General features: G+C 39.4%; 1 protein-coding gene across 1 annotated transcript; it reads right to left on the reverse strand.

Annotated features, from left to right (window-relative positions):
* Nucleotides 1-1,433: 1,433 nt before the first annotated feature.
* Nucleotides 1,434-22,164, reverse strand: LOC139129517 (uncharacterized). Its single transcript, XM_070695152.1, has 17 exons — nucleotides 22,010-22,164; nucleotides 19,431-19,554; nucleotides 17,549-17,846; nucleotides 16,834-16,901; nucleotides 16,379-16,483; nucleotides 15,096-15,387; nucleotides 13,144-13,211; nucleotides 12,715-12,825; nucleotides 11,483-11,641; nucleotides 10,184-10,368; nucleotides 9,566-9,725; nucleotides 9,277-9,382; nucleotides 8,280-8,442; nucleotides 7,589-7,736; nucleotides 6,970-7,135; nucleotides 2,318-2,505; nucleotides 1,434-1,694 (listed from the first exon to the last, which is right to left on the reverse strand). Exons 1-17 carry the CDS (start codon nucleotides 22,082-22,084, stop codon nucleotides 1,636-1,638), a joined length of 2,475 nt encoding a protein of 824 aa, XP_070551253.1. The 5' UTR covers nucleotides 22,085-22,164; the 3' UTR covers nucleotides 1,434-1,635.
* Nucleotides 22,165-22,285: the final 121 nt, after the last annotated feature.

The raw sequence follows: 22,285 nt of genomic DNA on the forward strand, positions 1-22,285 counted from the left end.
ATACATACATACATACATACATACATACATACATACATGCATGCATGCATGCATGCATGCATGCATGCATGCATGCATACATGCATGCATGCATGCATGCATGCATGCATGCATGCATGCATGCATGCATGCATGCATGCATGCATGCATGCATGCATGCATGCATGCATGCATGCATGCATGCATGCATACATACATACATACATACATACATACATACATACATACATACATACATACATACATACATACATACATACATACATACATACATACATACATACATACATACATACATACATACATACATACATACATACATACATACATACATACATTCATACACACACACACACACACACACACACACACACATACATACATACATACATACATACATACATACATACATACATACATACATACATACATACATACATACATACATACATACATAGATACATACACATATTCGTAAATAGAGACATACACAATGTACCTGTTCAAATAGACAGACACGTTGATCATTTTAGACGCCAGTTAAGTTCACTTAATCTTGTCTATTTTAATTAAGTTTATATCTAAACGAACAGGTAAAGTATGCTAACTATACAAATTTAGCACACTTTAAAATTCCTCGATCTTGATGTGGTGATAAAATGACAATACCTCGCGATACTCAAAATGCAGAGACACAGGACCAATCAAATATTTTCTGAACAGTTATTTCTTGAACTGGTGATGACAACCCATGATCAACCATGTGACAGAGTATACGGGGAGCGATGCATTATGAACGATGGAAACACCAAAAACAGTTCACAACTTATTCTATTTACTTTAAACCAGAAATATGAAAAATCTACAAACGTATATACTTGAAACGATTTTCACGCTCGAAATGATCTTAATGTTTGTCTACATGCACGTCACCTTGTCCCTGGCGATGAAAATAAACATTGCTGCACACTTTCAAAGTTTGTGAATTCGATGACAATATAAGCCATCAAGTTTTCATTGGGAAGAGGAAAAATAAGAACATGTGTTTCGTTAAACATGTTTTAATCGAAAACCAGCCCCTTGAACTTCAAAGACATTTTGGAACATGTCGACTTGTCCTTTAACGGCCATTCTCGATCGACGTCATCTCTCTCTCTCTCTCTCTCTCTCTCTCTCTCTCTCTCTCTCTCTCTCTCTCTCTCTCTCTGAACGTTATGTCGGCGTAGAAGTTAAACCTTTACTTTTATTATTTCGGATGGATGTTACATCGCAAGTATTACTGAACATAAACACAGGTTGTAACGCGTGGACTATACCCTCAACAAACTTTCAACACTCTTTGACAGATTTTACTGACATAACTGGTCGCATGTTGTAAAAATAAAAAGTGTCGAATTATGAACAAATTATAAAAAACAATTTAACAATCTGAGAACTGTTTATAGTATTTATAGTATTTTTCCATGAGTAACAAAAATAATTAAAGGATTTAAATGTTTAACTGTGCACTTTAGGCGGACATCAATGGCCTTGAGTAAGACGTTCTACAGATCCATGTTCCAAATACCAAAGGATCTGACGTGTCACATCCAAATCAAGTTATCCACTTATAAATTCGTTTTCCGCTTGGTTTGGTTATCGGAAACCGAATCGTTCGCTGCATCTTCTTTCCATCATTCTGAAGTGAGATAACCCTGAAAGGAAACGAAGAAAGACAAACTGTATTCATACTAAGAGTAGACAATGAAAAACTGTAAATTACGAATATCAAAAGCGTGGCCGTAACGTGAAACTCTGTCGTCATAGCCTAATTAGCATTCCATTGTGCACACCTATTAGCACCTTGATTAAGGTCTCATCAAGCCAATAACTTGTTCTGAGTTTATCCTATACGTACACGAATACCTTTCACACATAGATACAGACAGACATCAATACATACTGTACTACCTACATAGTTACATACATACTATGTATGTATGTATGTATGTATGTATGTATGTATGTATGTATGTATGTATGTATGTATGTATGTATGTATGTATGTATGTATGTATGTATGTATACAATCTATGTACAGTATGTATTCGTGTGTGTCTTTTCATGACTCTAATTTGGCCCCTTGGAAGATTATGACCCAGCATTTAGCTAGAGTGTCTGTTCTTGATAAATAGATAGATAGATAAATAAATAAATAAATAAATAAATAAATAAATAAATAAATAAATAAATAAATAAATAAACTATTTTATGCGAGGCAGTCTTGCTGAACAACGCAACAGAATGACTATCTCAAGTTTTAAACATGAAAACTGACCTGCAATTGCTCCTTGAAAGCCCGCCACATTGATACCGCACTCTGTTTGCAAATAGTTCCGTCTGTGATCAAAAAAGTTGTCTCTATCATCCGGGCCTCCTGTCAATCCGCCGTAGAGGGTGTGCGGGTTGGGGTCCGCTGAATCGCGTTCTGCCCTGCCGCACGGCTTCGGTATAGGCGGGCACGAACTACAGGCAGAGGATAATTAAAGACATTACGAATAATATGATGCCAGTAAAACGCAAAGGCTCAAAGATACTGGTCAGACAGAGACAAAGCCACACACACGTTTTTATTAACTGCCGTCATGCCATGGGAGGCATCATGGGCCAGTGGCTAGAGCAGTGGACTCACGATCACAGGATGGTGAGTTCGAGCCCCGCATTGCCATGGTGTTGTGCCCTTGAGTAGGGCACTTTATTCCTCATTGCTCCTCCCCATCCAGGAGTGATGGGTACCTAGTAGGACAGTGGTTGTAATGTGTGTGTTTAGCTCTGCTGCGCTTATCGGCTGCACATGTGAGCTGTAGTTTTCGCCCCAGGGAGTTGAGTGGTATCATATTAGGTCCAGTGACCAGGGGTAATAATAATTGTAAAGCGCCTTGAGCACATGTACTTGTGGATATGTGCGCTATATAAGAACCCATTATTATTATTATTATTATTATTATTATTATTATTATTATTATTGTACTTGGGCCTCAGCCCAAGTACATTTGTTTTCATTCCGTGGGAAAAAACTCTGTAAGGTATAACCATTTCTGGCTGAGACCAGGGAGGGCAAAATGTCTTGGCTTCATCTTTCTTGGCATAATAAATGGCGTAATCATGTTAACTGAATGGAAGTGCTGCTCTCAGCCAGTCTTGAATAAGTGAGATGTGAATATTAATGCTTCTCTATCTGAGTTTTTGCCACAAATCTTCTGAATATAATCAAAATGTGCATCGAAATGCAACAATTAATGCACCCTCCGTTTCCCGGCGATGGCACGACCCTTGCTACACCCACCGGACGAGCCAAAGTGGGAGGGTAATTTCAGTTTGGTCGAACAAGAGGGCTCGAGACCAGAATTTAACATTTAAACTTGAAACATGTTTAATCGCTGACAAGATGTGGACTAGTGTTAATCAAATTAAAAGTGTGAAAAGGACAGGTTTTATATCCTGGACACAATGAAAAACATTACGACTGGAAACTGTACCCCCAGTTGAGAATAGTAATGCCCACAGCGATGGAGAACACTTATCCTTGAGCTGAGAAAACCAGACCATCATTTCGAAATAGAGCTGCAGATTCGAGAAGCTCGTTCAAAATAGCTAGGTACACCCCATAAAGGGGTGGTTTCGAGTTTTGAGGGCAAATTTCGCCTCCTTCATATAGAAATCCTACGTTTGTTTTTCCAGGAGAACACACCATTTGACACAAAATTTGCATGTAAAGGGGTCGCCAGCAAGCACGTGGTCAAATCTGGCATAAGAAACAATATGAAATGTTGGATAAAGCCAGTCCAAAATAAACTGATTTGAACTTTTGTGTTTTGTAATTTATACCACTGCAGTAACATTACCTTATTTTGACAACATCACACAATGTAATACGTTTTAAAACTGAATACTCCGACGTATTCTGTGTCTCCTTTGCTAAAAAATACGGTATGCCGATTACCATATAAGGAGATGATGACGTCAAGACAGATTTGTAGTGCGTTTGGTCCTGGATGGTGCACGAAGTTTTGTCAAGGTAGCTTGTGTATTTATTTCCTAAATGGGAGAGATTAGGGTCGATCTAAACGAAGGCCGAAGAATGTTATGATACTCTAAGCGAGCTGAACTCTAACGCGAATGGTTGGATAATTTGGAGGATGTCTAGAATGATCTCGTCTCATTAAGATTATTTGGCAGTCAGAATTGAATTTCAACTGCGTCACAAGTTTGCGAAATGAGTATTCCGTCGAACGGTCAACTAACGATATTTTAGAAATCTGGAGACATGGCACATCGAATTTTTATTTAGTATTTTATATTTTACAAAAGATTTAAGAAGCAATGATTTTGTCGAAAATTCTGAAAAAAATATAGGAAGATTTGATCGCGAACACATTTTCACTTGGGGTCAACTAGCCCTGCTTACGATGCTGCGTGTTCCGCTACAGCTAATCGCCCCGCTCACCACAGCCCTGCAAAGACCCGTACACCGGGTCGGTGACTTCAAATCCATTTTGGGACTTGACCTAAAAAGCCAAATTACTGCCGAAATTCAGCGTTCTTGGGCCCAAGTCGTATCCCAGCCTACCTCAGCTACTCGATCGCTTCCAAAAATGACAGTCTTTTATTCACTTCTCGTAAATAACCGTCGATGTCGGCAACTCTCTCGCTAGCCCTGCGTACGATGCTGTGTGTTAGCTGTAGCACATAGCATCGTACGCAGGGCTAGGGGTCAACATGGGGTCGCAGCCATGTTGCCTCAAAACTTATTTCTGTCTGCACTCAAAACTCAAAAATGTCGGATATGAACCTGAAAAATCGATGTAATTTTGTCAAACTTCGGCGAAATTTCAGCCTATAGACAAAATTTCATCTAGGTAAGGTAAATTTACTGAACTTTGATCGACAATAATCCTGAGCTTGAACGTGACAGCTCGCCTTCTCCGTGAAGTCAAGCATCCAGCTGCCCATACACAGTTGCCCTATGGCCAGGTTTATGAGATTGTTTTCAAGCGACGGCGGCAGACCGTACGGGGCTCTGGATATGAACCTACCGCCGGTGTAGCTGTAATAACTGTTGCGTTGTTTTAAGTGCCCACGGACGAAGTCCTGGGGGAGTTATAGGTTTGGTCATGTCAGTCCGTCCGTCAGTTCACGCAGATATCTCAGACATGCCCAGGTCAATTTCTTTCAAACTTTGCACAAGAATAGTACCCAACCCCATACAGATGCACGTCGATTTGTTTCACAAGGCGATCGAATTTGGCCGTGTTAGAGGACTTTTTAATTAACACCTCCATAGACTCCCATGTATAAGGCAGTTTTCCATAGACTCCCATGTATAAGGCCAAGAAAAATAAAAAATTAGTTTCTCATCGTATTCATCTAAAGGATGCAGTGACCAGTTTTTTGTCCCCACGGATAAAGTCCAGGGGGCTTATAGATTGGGTCATATCCGTCCGTGAGTCCATCAGTGAGTCCATCGGTTCTCGCAGATATCTCAGACATTTTGACAAAATATCATGTGACCTTGATGACCTTTGACCTCAAATATACATTATTGTCCATAACTCAGTAGCCACAAGTGCTAAACCTTTCATATTTGGTATGATGGGACACCTTATGACGCCACATATTGTACCAGATTAATTATGCGCATATCTAATTTTGAGCGAGCCAATAGAGCTAGAGGTCTGATTTTTGGTATATAGGGATAAGTTAATTTGTTTGACAAAACGTCACGTGACCTCAATGACCTTTGACCTCCAATATACATATTTGTCCACAACTCAGTAACCACAAGTGCTACACCCTTCATATTTGGTATGATAGGACACCTTATGACACCATATATTGCACCTCATTAATTATGCACATATCTTATTTTGAGCGAGCCAATAGAGCTAGAGGTCTGATTTTTGGTATATAGGAATAACTTAGCAATACAATTATTATGACAAAATGTGACGTGACCTCAATGACCTTTGACCTCATATATATATATATATATTTGTCCACAACTCAGTAACCACAAGTGCTACATCCTTCATATTTGGTATGATAAGACACCTTATGACACCACATATTGTACCTCATTAATTATGTGCATATCTAATTTTGAGCGAGCCAATAGAGCTAGAGGTCTGATTTTTGGTATATAGGAATAACTTAGCAATACAATTATTTTGACAAAATGTCATGTGACCTCAATGACCTTTGACCTCAAATATATATATTTGTCCACAACTCAGTAACCACAAGTGCTACACCCTTCATATTTGGTATGATGGGACACCTTATGACACCACATATTGTACCTCATTAATTATGCGCATATCTAATTCTGAGCAAGCCAATAGAGCTAGATGTCCGATTTTTGGTATATAGGGATAACTATAGGGTAGAAATCTAAATATGCCCATCTAAATATTAGACATCTGCCATCAAGAACAAAAGAAATTTGCTGTAATTTGAATATTTGAGGAGTTTAAGCAATTTCCACTATAAATAGAGAACCCCTGCCTCAAACTCCACAAAAGTTGCCAGACATATTTTGCCGTTGTCATGCCATTGCTTCGTTTAATAACCAGTTAATCAAATGCCTTATTGACAGGAGGAAATTCAAGACCATATTTGAATAGTAGTATATATTGTCCTCAAAATTACTCTATCACGGCCCAAGTACTCATTGCCTTCAGCAATACTGCCTTGTTATTATTATTATTATTATGCAAACGATGGCAAAATACTCCTTCAAATTCGAAGTGAATGGTGAAAATAAACCATAAAAATTTAAAACTGATTGAAATATGGAAGCAAGTAAAATGACATACTACCAAATTTGTCGCTTTCGGCTTAAAGAGCAATCCTTGACAGACAGTAGTAGAAAGATAGCAGAGGGAACATTCGAAGTACATAAATGCACTGAACAAATTAAACGGAAGTTACCTGCTGCGGTGGTGTGGACGTACGGGCGGGTTCTTCCCGAAACCCGTCAGGAAACTTCTTCCCGTGTCTCCCAAAATGTAGTGGACTTGCTGCCTGGCCCACTGGATGTACTTCTGTGAGTTGACGCCATGCTTGGCGGCAACCAAGGCCACGAACGCTGAGTCCGCTGATGAGAACAAAATGGCGTAGGTAAAGTTACCTTGTGATATCACTGACAAAACACGCGAGTATTAACCCTGAACGATTTTTGCATTGTTTTGAACGATGTGATTGGTTTCATACAGCAAATTGAAATGGCTGTCTGATGCTCAGTTGGCGGACGCTGTCTGCTGATTAAAAGAAGAATGCCATCGACACCAGTATTCTGTCGCACAAAGGTGTAATCTACTTGTCACCTCTGTCTGTCTGTCTGTCTGTCTGTCTGTCTGTCTGTCTGTCTGTCTGTCTGTCTCCCCCTCCCTCTCTCTCTCTCTCTCTCTCTCTCTCTCTCTCTCTCTCTCTCTCTCTCTCTCTCATATATAACTGTTGATGTAATTCTAATTTGTAGATGACACGCGATCTCTGAAAACATAACAAACGTAGACCAGAAGAGTAGTCTAAATAGGAAACTGGAGTTTACCGCATTTCTTTATCGGTCGCTGTGATGATATGACAGCTAGACCCCTTGGTGAATACGTCACATAACGTGAGCCGGGAAACCAGCGATCTAGAGCTTTCTCCAGTGATTTCAGATACTTGGTGTTACCAGTGCTGACGTACATCATCAGCTGTGATGAACATTTTAAGAGACAGAAGAGTATGTGTAAGCAAGTTTAAAATGTTGGAATACGGGCAGAAAAACAAGATGTAAGGCCAAAAAAAAAGAAAGAAATGTTTCTGGTCAGGTCGTTCATTAAAAAATGGTGCAGCGACGCGCATTTTATTTATTTTATTTTATTTTATTTTATTTTGTTTTTTTTTTTTGCCTCAAGGGATGGAGGAGGGTCAGTTTTACAGTTTTATCAAAATAGTCACATATATACTGTTCATGCAGTCACTGATCATGCCCCTAAAGAATTTTCTCTTTCTCTTCAGCCATTTTGGTTTGGTGTCAGCCACGGCCGCCGGCCACAAACAAAAAAAGGGTGACGCGCTGTTGTTCAAGTGACGCGCGCGCTGACCAGAAACATTTCTTTGTTGGGGGCCTTTAAACTTTACACACACACACACACACACACTCTCTCTCTCTCTCTCTCTCTCTCTCTCTCTCTCTCTCTCTCTCTCTCTCTCTCTCTCTCTCTCTCTCTCTCTCTCATAGGGTCTTTGTATACCTGCACGGGCAAGCTGATTCTGTTGCGGGTGAACAGCGGATCGGGTCTCTTCACATCAAACTCGTCGAAATGCCGCTCGGCGCATTCCTTGTAGTACTCATCTCCGGTCGCCATGTACAGCCAGAGACCCGCGTTCACCAGTTCATCGCCATACGAGCCACTCCTGTGCAGGAATGTAAGAGAGTGTAAAATGGTTCATTTCAGGCTCCCGTGTTCACATCAGACATACTTGAGCTGTAATAGTGAGAATGTCTGTGAATAATTATCACAGAGAATCATTTTGAATTCTGTCAGGGTGACACAATGCTATACATTAAAGGTATACAGTCACCTGCAATCTAAATATGCCCATATATGGTCAAAGGGGCTTGCCTTTGTATCCGAAATGCCAATGCGAGGGCGCTGTTTTTAAAAACAGGTAACCGCTTAAAATCTCTCATTGGATAGATTTTCTCTTTCCATGGTAACTGTAGCAAAATTGGAACAGGTGACATTATACCTTCAACTGGTTTACTGTACTTTGATGTAAAATGCTCCCATGAGGACATATATCAGGAACTTCCGATTTGAACAAGGCTATGACGTCATTCCACTTGGTATCGCATAAGATATGGATTATGCAGAGTAAAAAATGTAACATTGTGCAAAGTGGCGACATGACGTAACAGGATTTATAAAATAATTACTTTTATGTAATTTTGATTAATCAATTTAATCAACGGTAAATGTCCCAAGGTGCTGTATTGTGACGTAAAATAAACACTACAATGTAATGTGTTAATAATTGATAAATACACAATACTGAATGAAAAATAGCCAATTTTGGAAATCAACATAATCCTAGGGGGTCAAGTTGCTTCTGAAGCCACGGGAGAGCCCACATCATTTTTAATATGAAGGTTCTGAATAAAGCAGGGCAGCAGCTGGGATGGGGGTGGGTTGCGGGTAGGGGCAGTGTCATTCAGATCCGACAAATTAACATCACTTTTATACTCACAGGAAAGGAACCTCTGGTATGCTCTCTTCGAATGTGCCTCGGAAATTATAGGCGAACTCGTATAATTCTTTGGCGTGACGTAACATCTCATTAGCATACGCAGGATCTGTGTAACACGAAATATCGTAGACAATATAAGCATTCGAAAACTTTTGAGAGGGCGCTAGACAGACAGACACACAGACAGACAGACAGACAGACAGACAGACAGACAGACAGACAGACAGACAGACAGACAGACAAAGAGAGAGACAGACTCGGATGGAGAGATAGGAAAGGAAAAACTAACCTACATCCTTGAACACCATGTACGAGGCGGCCAGCGAGGCAGCACCGTTACCAGCCACTTCTGTCGCTGGATGTGTTTCGTTTACAGGGTAGGAAGGACGTGGCATTGTCATATCTTCAGCTCTACCCCAATACTTGTGGTCAAGTGCTGGGTCAGCAACCTACAAATGACAATATTGTATTAGTGTCATAAGATACTTAATTAATATGTATGCATTTGTATAAGTATTATGTATGCATGTGTATCTACGTGACTTATATATATATATATATATATATATATATATATATATATATATATATATATATATTATTCAAATTCAATACTCAAAACGTACGCATACATATGTGATATAATAATATGTATATATATATATAATACATAGTAGTATACATAGATATTGAGTATTGATTAGATAGATAGATAGATAGATAGATAGATAGATAGATAGATAGATAGATAGATAGATAGATAGATAGATAGATAGATAGATAGATAGATAGATAGATAGATAGATAGATAGATAGATAGATAGATAGATAGATAGATAGATAGATAGATAGATAGATAGATAGTTAACACGATGAAGATAATCAGTAATAAGTTTCTGTTACATACATGTGCGTAAAACTCATTTGGTTTAGTGTGCAACTTCATGGTGTAGTCATTTCCCCATCTTAAACAGCGGTAGAAAAAATCAACTTCACCAGCCTCCTCGTAGGCGTCCTTGAACTCCAGAAACGACCATGCCAATTTCCAAACCGTGGCAGTGTGTTTGTAGGTCACCTTGATGTGATCGCCAGCTTAGAAGAAAAACAGAGAGAGTGGATTTCTTTGTGCACATAACAGGAAAAGCTGTCTCCGGCCTATTCTGTCTCTCTCTAACCGAACCTATCCCCAAGTGTGCACCCCACATTTGTATGGGTATCGTCTGATTTCGTCTGAGGAAAGTAGGTCACTTTCAAGCTTGAGTAATGGACCGGATATTGAGTATAGTACAACCAAAATATGAGTCTTTGCAACCTTGTTTTCAGATGTACAAGATATGTCATATTTTAATTTTAGGATTTATCTACAGTCCCTCCGACCGCAAGGGCACCAAGTTCCGGTTTTAAAAGACTTATCTCGCCTTTCAAAAGTTTCCTGATATAGGGCCGTTTCTCGAAAGTAATACACTAGATATCTTTAATATCAGACTGGTGCTATATTGACTAAGATGTAAATTATCTGAAAATTGTAATTCATCCAAGAACGATTGTTGCAGTTTGGTCAGCCCCCATTTAACATGAGTCCTAACTCTTTATAATATGACATAAAAATTAATGCCATCTGGTTTCGTGATTGTCACTAAGTATCAACACAGTAGTTGCCTTGTTTCCGTGTTACATCTGACTGTGTCACCGTCGGTGGTAGAATGCGGAGAAAACGCTAATGCGTAGCGTGGGGTCAAATATCACATGCGAGGACATGTTAGGTCGCGGGTCAGAAATGTGGCACACTTTGCGGTACAGTGCGCCTTAGGGACAAATATTCTGACAGTCATTCTTCAACTGTACTGTTCTAATCTGCCACTCTTGTTAGCTAAAAAAATGTGAGGTTCTTGGAGTACAATTTTTCACAGTCTCATTTCTCTAAAAATCGAAAATTTATTCTTTTTTCACCGAGATAACAAAATGATGAATATCATATATCAATATTTTAAGCTAACTTGTTCTTTGGTATGAATATTTCAAGTTGAATCCTAATTTTTATTTTTGATACTGATTTAAAGCTTCTTCGAGGAAAGTTTACGCAAAAGTCTAAGTCTAAGTAAAGCGGGCTTAATCTTTTTTTTTCACGTGACTCAGGTTTACTCCCTTATGGAGATTTGTACAACTGTTCCACGTGAGACCCACTATTTTTCAGTCTTGGCCTTACCGTCATACCATCCGCCAGTGAGATCCTCGCCGTTGCGTCCCATGTCCATCAGAGCCGAATCACCTCGCCAGGGAATTCTGTTGTCAGGCGGAAGGATACCTGAGCGCTGTGTCTCGTAAAACAGCAGGGTCTTGTGGATGACTTCGCTATAGTCGTACTCTGTGAAATGTGATACGTGTAGCAGTGATATCTCTCATGAATTATTTCACGAATTTAATGATGAACATTGTCATGGTTTCAATTCATTATCATTCAAGTTAGAATGACGCTTTGGGACAGATATTTGGACTCTCAAACCTTTTCAATTCTTTTCTGATCTACCACGTGTGGTAGACTGAAATATTCAGTCGCGTGCGGGCGCTCCGGCAGACTGCGATCTACGACCCTTTATCACAAAGGGCCGTAGGTCGCAGTGCGCCGCAGCGCCCGCACGCGACTGAATCTGTCAGTCTACCACTTGTGGGGGCTTATTTTAAAGAGCTTGGCGTAAGAAAAATCTTATTCACTGTCTGAGTTTTGCGAAAACCGAAAATTTTCGGTTGATTTCGGTTGTTTTTCTCCAAAAAGTTAACGAGGGGATGGCGGCCTTTTGCAATTCTTAAAATAATTGGTAAACCTTGAGCAGTCTGTTTCTCAAGTAACAAAATTTGCACGGAACGTTTACGTTAAAAGTTTAAGTCTTTAACTTTCGGGGCGCATACTGCCTTAAAGGTAAAATGTGACCGACAATTGAAAAGGCCACAAGAGGACGAAGTTTGACGCTTTCTAAAATCATTTCTGCGATCGGCAGCTTCACTGGACTCATTTTCGAGCGTTTTAATAAAGCTGAGTCAGATATCTCATATAGAGTGTCGGCTTCTTGAAAATCCTGAGTTCAAAAGCATCGAATTGCTTTTTCGTCTGTTACCATCTCCACTACTGCTACTCAAAGGTTGTAATGGTGGAATTTGCCAAGGGTGCAGATTATCAAACTCAAAATTTTACAATATTTTTTTGGCCTACCGCTTGTTGGGGCTCATTATGAGGCCTATTGAGTACGTAAAGTTTTGACCGGAATAATTTTGTGAAACTCGGGTATTTCATCGCCCCCTCCCCTCCGCGGGGCCAGCTCCAAGGCTAACGCAGGGATGGCGGCCATTTTGAATGTTAAATATCGGTAAATATTGGGTGGTTTAAGTCTCATCTTCGAGGCGCATAAAAAGCAAGGACTAGAACGAAATATCTTGGTTTACCTTCGCAGTAGTCTCCGAATGAACCCGGCCAACATCGACAGTTACATGTACCCTTGGAGTTGATTATTACATCACCATGTACACACCAGTCTTCCCTGGCTTTGCGACACGCTGTGAGGACACAATATAATAATATTTAATGGTTTGCTTCGAATGACGGAGTGGGTTTAAATAGGTAAAGGAAGGAGAGAGAGAGAGAGAGAGAGAGAGAGAGAGAGAGAGAGAGACAGAGAGAGAGGAGACAGACAGACAGACAGACAGACAGATATAGACAGACAGACAGACCGTGGCAGACACAAGCACACAAACAGACAGACAGGCAGACGCTTAACCTGATTTAAATGAGTGCGTTCAATAACGACCAGAGAACACGCACGAAAGTTTACTCAAGCGAGAATAAACAGTAAAACGATGTTTTAATGCACTTACAAAATTCACAGACGTACTTCTGCGGTTCACTGCAGTCCAAAGAAACCCACCTGTTATCTTTTCCGGTGCTAAAGAAAGATAAAACCAGTTCTTTGTAAATTTTGTAATTACATTATCATTTATATACAATAACATTTGACTTAAATAATCAAAGAGGTACCGGAATGTGAAACAGACGAAAGGAGAGAGATAGCGAGCCAGAGAGAATGCTGTCGAGGTATGGGTTTTGAAAGATATATTAAGGCGTTGCTATCTTACAATATTATATGAATTAAGAAACAGAGAATTCATTCTATCAGAAATGTTGATAAAGTCACATTCGTTCATTTTGTCACACCTCAAACACTGTCATAAAATATTACGATTAAGAAAACATAATTAAACACTATACAATACAACTAATATTATTTTAAACGTTTGCAAAATTCGAATATTCTGTGTTTTTTGTGAAAACCTACACACGATGATATTTTGTTGATGCTGTGTCAATTTTGGCGTGTTACTTGTAAATACACAGTGTAAGTATATTCCGGTGTTTAATTAAATAATGTTGCACTATATTATTCCGAAAATATGTTGCCAATGACCGCAAGGTGTACCAACGTTTATGCAAGATCAAGAGAAATTATTTGAAGGGATTGATTATAGATATACAGTCTTATGTGAACGTGAAAGACTTATAAACGTCTTCTCAAACTTACTCGAGAAAATTTTCAATCATTCGCTTTCAAAATCAACAATGAATATCAGGGGGTCACAGTGTAAATGTTGGTACAAAAACTTATTGTCTTAAATTTACCGGTATTTCATATTCAAAATGTAAACTCCATGGGAAAAAATACGTTTAAGATTTTCACCAAAAAAACCCAGCACGGTGAAGTGTTATTAACTTTACCATTTTTAAGAAGTAAATCTTCAGAAACGACCAATGCTATAACTATAGCATCGCGTCTGATGACTGACATCTCAAGGTCATGCAAATCTGATAGAAATGTTCAGTGCCTATTCATTTCGCTTTCAAAATCAACAATGAAAATCAGGGGTCACAGTGTAAATGTTGGTACAAAGACATATTGTCTTAAATTTACCGGTATTTCATATTCAAATGTAAACTCCATGGGAAAAAATACGTTTAAGATTTTCACCAAAAAAACCCAGCACGGTGAAGTGTTATTAACTTTACCATTTTAAGAAGTAAATCTTCAGAAGCGACCAATGCTATACTATAGCATCGCGTCTGAAGACTGACATCTCAAGGTCATGCAAACCTGATAGAAATGTTCAGTGCCTATTCATTTCAATTTTGACAGTCTTCTTCTTCTTTTTCTTTGAAAATTTCTGTTGCTGTTTTCTTGTTTCTGAACTTTGTTTTGCTTTCTTCTTTTAAGTGGAGAATTTTCATGCACCTTGCATCTTGCCTTCAATGAGAAAATTGTGTTTTTTTCCCAGGTTTAATTCCAACCTGGTTTCTTTCCCCATGTTGCAAGTGATATAGCTACCTGTTTGCCTTTTCACCTGTTCTCTCCGTCTCGCTTCAGCTTCAGTGTCATAGCCGTGTTGCTGGATTTTTAGAGTCCAACTTTGCTTAGTTTTTCAGTAATTGACCATCATTTGCTATAACGCATTTGTCTGATTTCATTTATGCTTCTCGTCTCAAAATTTGAATTGATTTGATATATACTTTTCTGTACAGGATTTTAATTTTAGTAATAAACGTTCATATGAAAAATAAAAAATAAAAAATCTTCTTCTTCTTCTTCTTCTTCTCCTCCTTCTTTCAAGCCTAGCCACTTTCATCAAATTGAAGATAGCTGTGCGCAACAAACTTAACAAAGTGTTAAAGTAAAGATATCGAGAAAAACGGTTCAGTCAATGTAATTTGCCGCTTTGGCTTCGAAATTACAAGTGTTTCAGGTACCTTTGTTCTTCAAGTTTAAAATGGCGGTACTCACTCGATTCCGACACATTCCTTGCCGGCCTGGGGCTCGTTCGCTTTCCAATTTAAAACGTCCGGCGTCTGTCTCCTGCTGTCGATCCACCGCCCGCCTTTGAGTTTCAAATCGATCAACATCGTTGCGCCCTTCAAAGATGACTTCCTATTAACGTAAGCCTGCAGTCCGATCACGGACTTCTCGTCGGCAACGCTCGGCAGTTGTCCGTGCAGCTTGGAGCACTGCTCCTCGGCGGCGTCGAACGTGGCTTTCTCGGATGCGCCGTTGTAGGTGTAAACTGGATCGACAACAACTGAAAGACAAAAGTTACGATAATATATTTAACTCACAACCCTAGGAACTATATGCAAAGCTACAGACTTATCCGTCAACCCCGCACTATCTCCGAATGGCAAAGGCAGTTAAAAATAATCGACCGTTATGTTTCCTTTGGGCACCTGCATATTGGCAACTTTTGATCAGAATTAAGTGACAATCTTTACAAGTAACACTATTCCTGGTGTATTGCATTGTGCTATCGTTCTTACGCAAAACTTAATGTAGTCCACATCTGCTCCTTGAACAATACAATTTAGGTATACGTAGAATGTACCCAAGATAAAATATTCAATTCTATAGTAACTACAGCACTGTGCTTGCTTGCTGATTAAATCGGCCCATTTTGAAGAAAATGAGTCAGCAATAAAGGTTTTCACCATTTCGTGTGGAAATCACGCTAATTATTTGATTTTTCCAAATGAAGAAAGCATACTATAGGCATGGATGCCATTTGAATGAAAACACAGATAAATCTCATGTAATTTCGATCATCTAGCGCCTAAATTTGCAAGACGAGCCATTTATTTCTTATAACTATTCAAAGTTTTCCATTAGGATTGGAGCAAAGGTTTCCCTCATGAAGGTTCGAGGCGCAAGCTACCTATATATCATAATGTAACATATGCAAAATTGTGTAGATTCGTCTTCGTTCTATCTCGCGATCTCCAAAGTTCAAAGGGCATTACGTTGAGTCTTAGGAGCATAAAAAACAACAAGGAGATTCTCGCTGTTGTAATGATGGTTACTGTTTCTGAGATGATAGTCATGACGTTTACGTTGATGATCATAACCACTAAGACGATGATGGTGTTGATGGTTATAACCATGATGTTCATGGTGATGGTGGTGGTGGTGGCGAAGATGACGTGCATGTAATCACTTGACTTCTAGGCTAAGGAACAATAAAAGTTTACTTTAAATTTGCTATACTGTAATATTAACATGAAAATCACGTCACCACTTACTGTCGCAGAACAGTCCCCTCCAACCTGCCTTGCAATCGCACGAACACGTGTCTTCAGTGTGGCGGACAGTTCCACGGACACACCAAAACGGATCACGTTTACAATCTGTCAATAAGAGTGAACCCATGATTTGACGTGATGTCATATACATTAAACATTTCCCAAACCCCCTGTCTTTCTCTATCTCTGTTTCTGTCTCCGTCTATCTGTTTGTCCGTCCGTCTGTCTGTCATGTTCTGTTTGCCTCTCTTGCCTACTAATCAATTGCAATCAATCGATCAATCAATCGATCTGCCCATTTCTGTCTCCGACTCTCAATGTTATCACGTGGTACGTGTTTGCTATGGCTCATAGCGTTTACTTTAAATGCAGTGTTTCAAACTAAGAAAAGACACACAAATTCATACGATGACAAACTTAAGTGCTACAACACCAGAGAATCTGCAGGAACTCACCAAACTGACATATGTATCCCGGCCCTACATCGCAGCTGTGAGCAAGCCACTTGTAGTCATTGCTGGAACTGTAATTTGGAAGAAAGCAACAGGAGAAATTCAAAGACTTAAGAGTGTGAAGATTGTATTCACGATGGTGTATTGCTTCGCTTGAGCCTTGTGCGCATGTGCGAGTGATACAGTGTCTACTATTGCAAGTTTTATATGATGTGGAAACACAATAGAAAAACTTGGAATACACCGCTGATCATGAAAGGACAGACTTTAGAGCTTAAATTCAAAAAAACCCAGTCTGACAATATTCTACATAAACCACAAATATATAAGAGGTGTTCTTCCTAGAGCAATCAAAGAATAGCGGCCACTACTCTTTAAATTTTCGAAAAGCAATACAAATTATTCATAAAATTAAATAATTATTATTATTTATTGATATGCACTATATGCAAATCAGCCACTATGCTATCAGAAATTCCTCGAAAACACTCATAAGTCATAAACAATTAAACAAAATAAGCAAATAAACAAATGCATAACATAAAGCTCGACCAACTAATAAATTGATGAATAATTTATTTCTTTATTTCTTTATTTCTTTATTTATAATTATTTATTTATTTTCCGTTTATTATTTATTTATTTATTCATTTATTTATTCATCTATTGACTCACAAGTCCGTCCTTCTATCTTATAAGAAAAAGGGTGAAATCTTGCCTGATGACGGCGCATTTTTTATCGCCTGTAGGAGAGGGTTCTCCTTCAGCCCAGTTGAAGTATCTGGCCTCTGTTCTGTTATAGTACTGCCACTTATCATTGCGGTCATCGTATTCCATACCGAGGTAAAACAGTTCCTCCGAGGACTTTCTGGGAATCCAGCCAGCCAAGTAGTCCCTGGTCTTGTCGTCGGACACGGTGACCAGCCTGCCTTGCCGGTCCATGCAGTAACGGTTGGCCTGTTCCCAGGTCAGACCAGAGTCGTCGTTCAGAAGATAGAAATATGTCGTTGTCGGCTCTGATGAAAAATGCATACATGTTTGAGAAACGGAAAATCAGTAAAACCCAATCTTCAACGATTTGATTATATTATCATATTTATCGTAAACAATAAAGAAAAAAAGTAGCTTTCTCGCAAGCCCGTTAACGTCGTCATGGCACCGTCTTCCACTTGTCTGCACAAATCGAACTCTGAATCACAACTTGATAAAAATTAAGAACGCTATCTTTCTTCTGCTATGCATATATGCATCTTTTTATTATCTTAATGTGCATGCCAGTCTGCTTGATTGTCTGTCTGTCTTCCATGTAAACCACTGAGTTGTCAGCCAATCTATCAATCTCCTTTCGTACACGAGTTTTCAACGGGCCATTCTATCTATCTATCTATCTATCTATCTATCTATCTATCTATCTATCTATCTATCTATCTATCTATCTATCTATCTATCTATCTATCTATCTATCTATCTATCTATCTATCTATCTATCTATCTATCTATCTATCTATCTATCTATCTATCTATCTATCTATCTATCTATCTATCTATCTATCTATCTATCCATCTATCCATCCATCCATCCATCCATCCATCCATCCATCCATCCATCCATCCATCCATCCATCTATCTATCTATCTATCTATCTATCTATCTATCTATCTATCTATCTATCTATCTATCTATCTATCTATCTATCTATTTGTCTGTCTATCTGTCTATTTCTCTAATTTTTGACAGCCCACCTGTCTCTCTATCTATTACGTTGTCCTTGTTTATTGCTATATGCTACCATCACAATATAAATTAAACTATTAACAGTGAAATTACACATCCTAATCTAATAAGAATAAAGTGACAGTTCTAAGTACTTTTTATCTGGTGTTGACAGTGATCATGCATCCGGCGTCACGCGGTTGTCAAAGTGTAATATATGCCGTTTTTCGTGTTTTGATATTGTCATACAAGCGTCTATTATTTCTGACTGAGCGAGATATATTGCTTCTACTGCCTATGGCTGTGTGTAATGCCACTGAATCCAAGGCAACTTGGTCTATGTGAATGACCGCTCGGTGAATGCACCTGAACGAAGAAAAAATATCGAGAAAATCCTGGCAGAATGATCTACCTCCGTATTAAATAATTCATCGACCTTTTCCCCCCGACCGAATGACGGCGGTTTTGCTTGGCAAGTATATATAGAATTGGAGTACTGAGTGTCTCAACGATTGTATGCAGAGAGCAATTCAAATGCCGGGTATAGGTTTCAAACAGCAGCCCCGAGTTGTCATAGTACATAACTTGCATGCTGACGGCAAGATTAATCACATGTTTAGTCTTCTGCTGATCAGCTACTTCGATTCGGTGCGATGGAATTAGTTGTTGCATAGACCCCCGAGAAAAACGTTCTCGGGGGGTCTATGGTTGTTATAACAGTTTTTCGACTATAAGGTTGTTGACACTTTTCCCACTCACATATTATTACACCGTGGCAAATCAGTGTGCAGCACCTGTTCCGCCATTTCAGAACTGCGAAGTGAAAGATATCGTATGAAAACATTCAAGCAAGATAGTAAGCAAAGTCTTTGTCAAAAGAACTTACTTTCTTCGGCAGCCCTTTTCGTGATTCCGTTGTCATCATCGCCATCATCGTAGCCGATGTAAAGCTCCTCGTCTTCATTGTCGGTATCAGCCCTTTTCGCGATCACGACGTCGACATCCCTTCTCTGTCAAGAAGAAATACATGTCGTATTTGATCTTTTATTTGCTCTGTGAACTGAAAGTCCTTGCAAATAATAAACCACGGAAAGTTTTTGCGTTCATAGATCGTGACAATTAACAGTATAAAAAGGAAATAATCCATTTCTCCATCTCTACAATACCTCATACCTCGGCGAGGCATAATTTCCATGCCCGAACGATAGACAGTAGTCTCCTTGTACTGTAAATGCCTTAACAAACACCCTTGACTCACGAAGTTGCGTCCCTACCTTTATTAGATATTTCAAAAACTAGATTTTCACTCATTTATTTATCCTCAGGCCTGTGGTCGGGGAACTGTACTTTAACAATTAATCTTATGGACATGTATATAACGTTTTCATGTACCGATGTTTGTCTTGTACTACTACCCTCGCAGCAGGTCGTTTCTTATTTATAAATCGCGCCCTCAGTGAAAAGCCTGTAGACGGGTTCCATACAGCGTGACGACGGTGGCCTGTAAGGAGTACTTCAGTTGCCATAGCAACAAGTATCACGGGGGGGGGGGGGGATACCAAACCAGAATTCATGGCGGCTATCGGTTCCTGTCATTTTGGTGGGAGATGATTGATAGATATATGCCGATGTGAAAGTGAACCAGTGTGTAGGCATGGAGGGTTACTTTCTCTTCAAAGTGTGGTGTAACTTGGCAGTACTAGTTCCCCGACCACCGGAGCTTATGATATTTCATCATTTAAAGTTGCACGTGTGCCTATTCTCACACATTTTCTCCATTAAATACAAACAAAACGTGTCGATAAAGTCGACACGAAAGCGGCCAGTCTATCGGTTTGAAAATCACAACTTTGAAAATATTCCTTAAATTTGTGAGTCACACCGCTGTTTGGGCCTTTTTTGCAGCTCATGGCGTAGCACACAAACCATTCACCTCAGTTTCCTGAAAATCGGGTATTTTATTCTCCTAATAGAGACAGCACACGGAAGGCCACCATTTTGAATTTCAAATATCGGTAAAAATTGGATAATCTGTCCCTTCACTACCAATATTTGCACGGTGACACGTGAGTTTTATTCTTGATCTTGAAAGAGAAAATGGTTGAAAGTTTGCTGGAGAAAAGTTTGAAAAAAGTTGAAGTCTTTTATTTTCGAGACGCGAACTACCTTGAGAGGAAAACCTTGTGCCATGCACATGCAACTGTGAAGGGTGGAGTGAAGTCTGCTGTAATAAAACCGATGTCGCAAGAATTTAACGAGCGCTACACGAGTAGGTCATAATTTGAGTTAATGACGTATCCAGCTAGTGTTTGATGAATTATCCCTCCACCTGCTCCTCGTTCGTTCACTGTCTGACCCTGACAATTAACAACACGCGTCCAAACGTCGGAGAAGAAAAACACTCTTAATTCATCCTTTAACACTAAGTAGGACACTTCTCAAAATCGGAAGACTTAAACTTTCGCGAGGAAACTTTAAAGCATCTTCTTTCAAAATCATAAAAAAATTAGAGGTCACGGCGCAAAATTAAACCTGTTTCTCTCGTACATAATTTTGCACGGTCATCACTGATTTTTGTTACTGATTTCGAACAAAAATGATTTAAAGGTTTCCTAATGGAAATTAAAGTTCGGGCGAAAGTTTTAACCGAAGTCTCTACATTTGGATGAGCGTACGATCTCAAATTCAAATTTTGCTGCCTTCGGTGACTACTACGAGCTGTAATGAACCACATCAGTTACCATAACCCAGTACATGATAGATTATACACAGAAGTTGTTCAAAACCGCTGCCTATGGTGTTTGCCTGCTGCTGCTCAACCTTTGGAGAAGCACATGCCAAGATCTTGCAGACAGCTGCAAGTTCGGTGCAGCGCATATATAATATGTTCAGAATTCGTCGAAAGTATGTTGAAAATTCTGCATGCGGCGGCCGTGTTATTGTGGAGAAAAGACATCACGCGTGAAAGAGACTGGAAATGGACTTTTTAAGAAGTGTACTTTTATTTTATTTTCGGTCGATGTGGGTCGAACGGAGAGAAAACAAAGTTGGGATGTCGACAGACACGTGAGGGGGCGCAGTGAAGAACCGCCAGAAAATCGGACTTAATCAGTTTGAATGTCGGCAGAGAACGAGAACTAGACATGGAATAAAGTAACCCGACAGGCGTCACTTCCGAAGTCAAATCGTTTTTGTCCTGGTGAGACTGAATTCTAAACCACCGAAACTATGAGAAACAAATTGAACAAGCAATTTATCTCGACATCGTTTGTGATTTTTGTAGTCTTGGGACATGGCGAAGAAGCCTCAAGTTCGAAGTCTCCTTACTCCTTCTACAGGGAGGTTTTCAAAACCCGGAGACCGGGATATGATCGGTTGACCCGTGGTCTGTTGACCGGGGACGTAGTTCCGACTGACTCTGTAAAAGGGCAATTTTTACATCAAAATGTGCTGCAAATTACTTACCTCGATAAAGAAGCCAAAACTCAGACCAAACAGAATGTTTATCAGCAGTAATCTCCCGACCAGACACCGTGCCATTGTATGCCTCTCCGAGCGACAGAGCGAACTTTCCGCCGATACAGGGATACGAGGTCTAGTTATAATATATAGAGTGTCACGCAGGAGGGCATACATTTTACCTTCTCGCTGTGGGGGCGTTTGAAATATATCGGATTACCGATGGCAAGGAAAACCAGACCTCAATTGTCAACAGGAAATTGACATTTTAATTGAAACATT

This window comes from Ptychodera flava, chromosome 3 (assembly GCF_041260155.1).
Source record: "Ptychodera flava strain L36383 chromosome 3, AS_Pfla_20210202, whole genome shotgun sequence".
Taxonomy (NCBI): Eukaryota; Metazoa; Hemichordata; class Enteropneusta; family Ptychoderidae; genus Ptychodera; species Ptychodera flava.

What these genes read in the sequence shown, in the direction of transcription:
- LOC139129517 (XM_070695152.1), bottom strand. Translation starts at nt 22,084, where the DNA reads ATGGCACGGTGTCTGGTCGGGAGATTACTGCTGATAAACATTCTGTTT. An exon ending in GTTTTGGCTTCTTTATCGAG is followed by an intron (nt 19,555 to 22,009) that starts GTAAGTAATTTG and finishes TCTTCTTGACAG; the next exon opens with AGAAGGGATGTCGACGTCGT. An exon ending in ATTCGGAGACTACTGCGAAG is followed by an intron (nt 11,642 to 12,714) that starts GTAAACCAAGAT and finishes CACATTTCACAG; the next exon opens with AGTACGACTATAGCGAAGTC.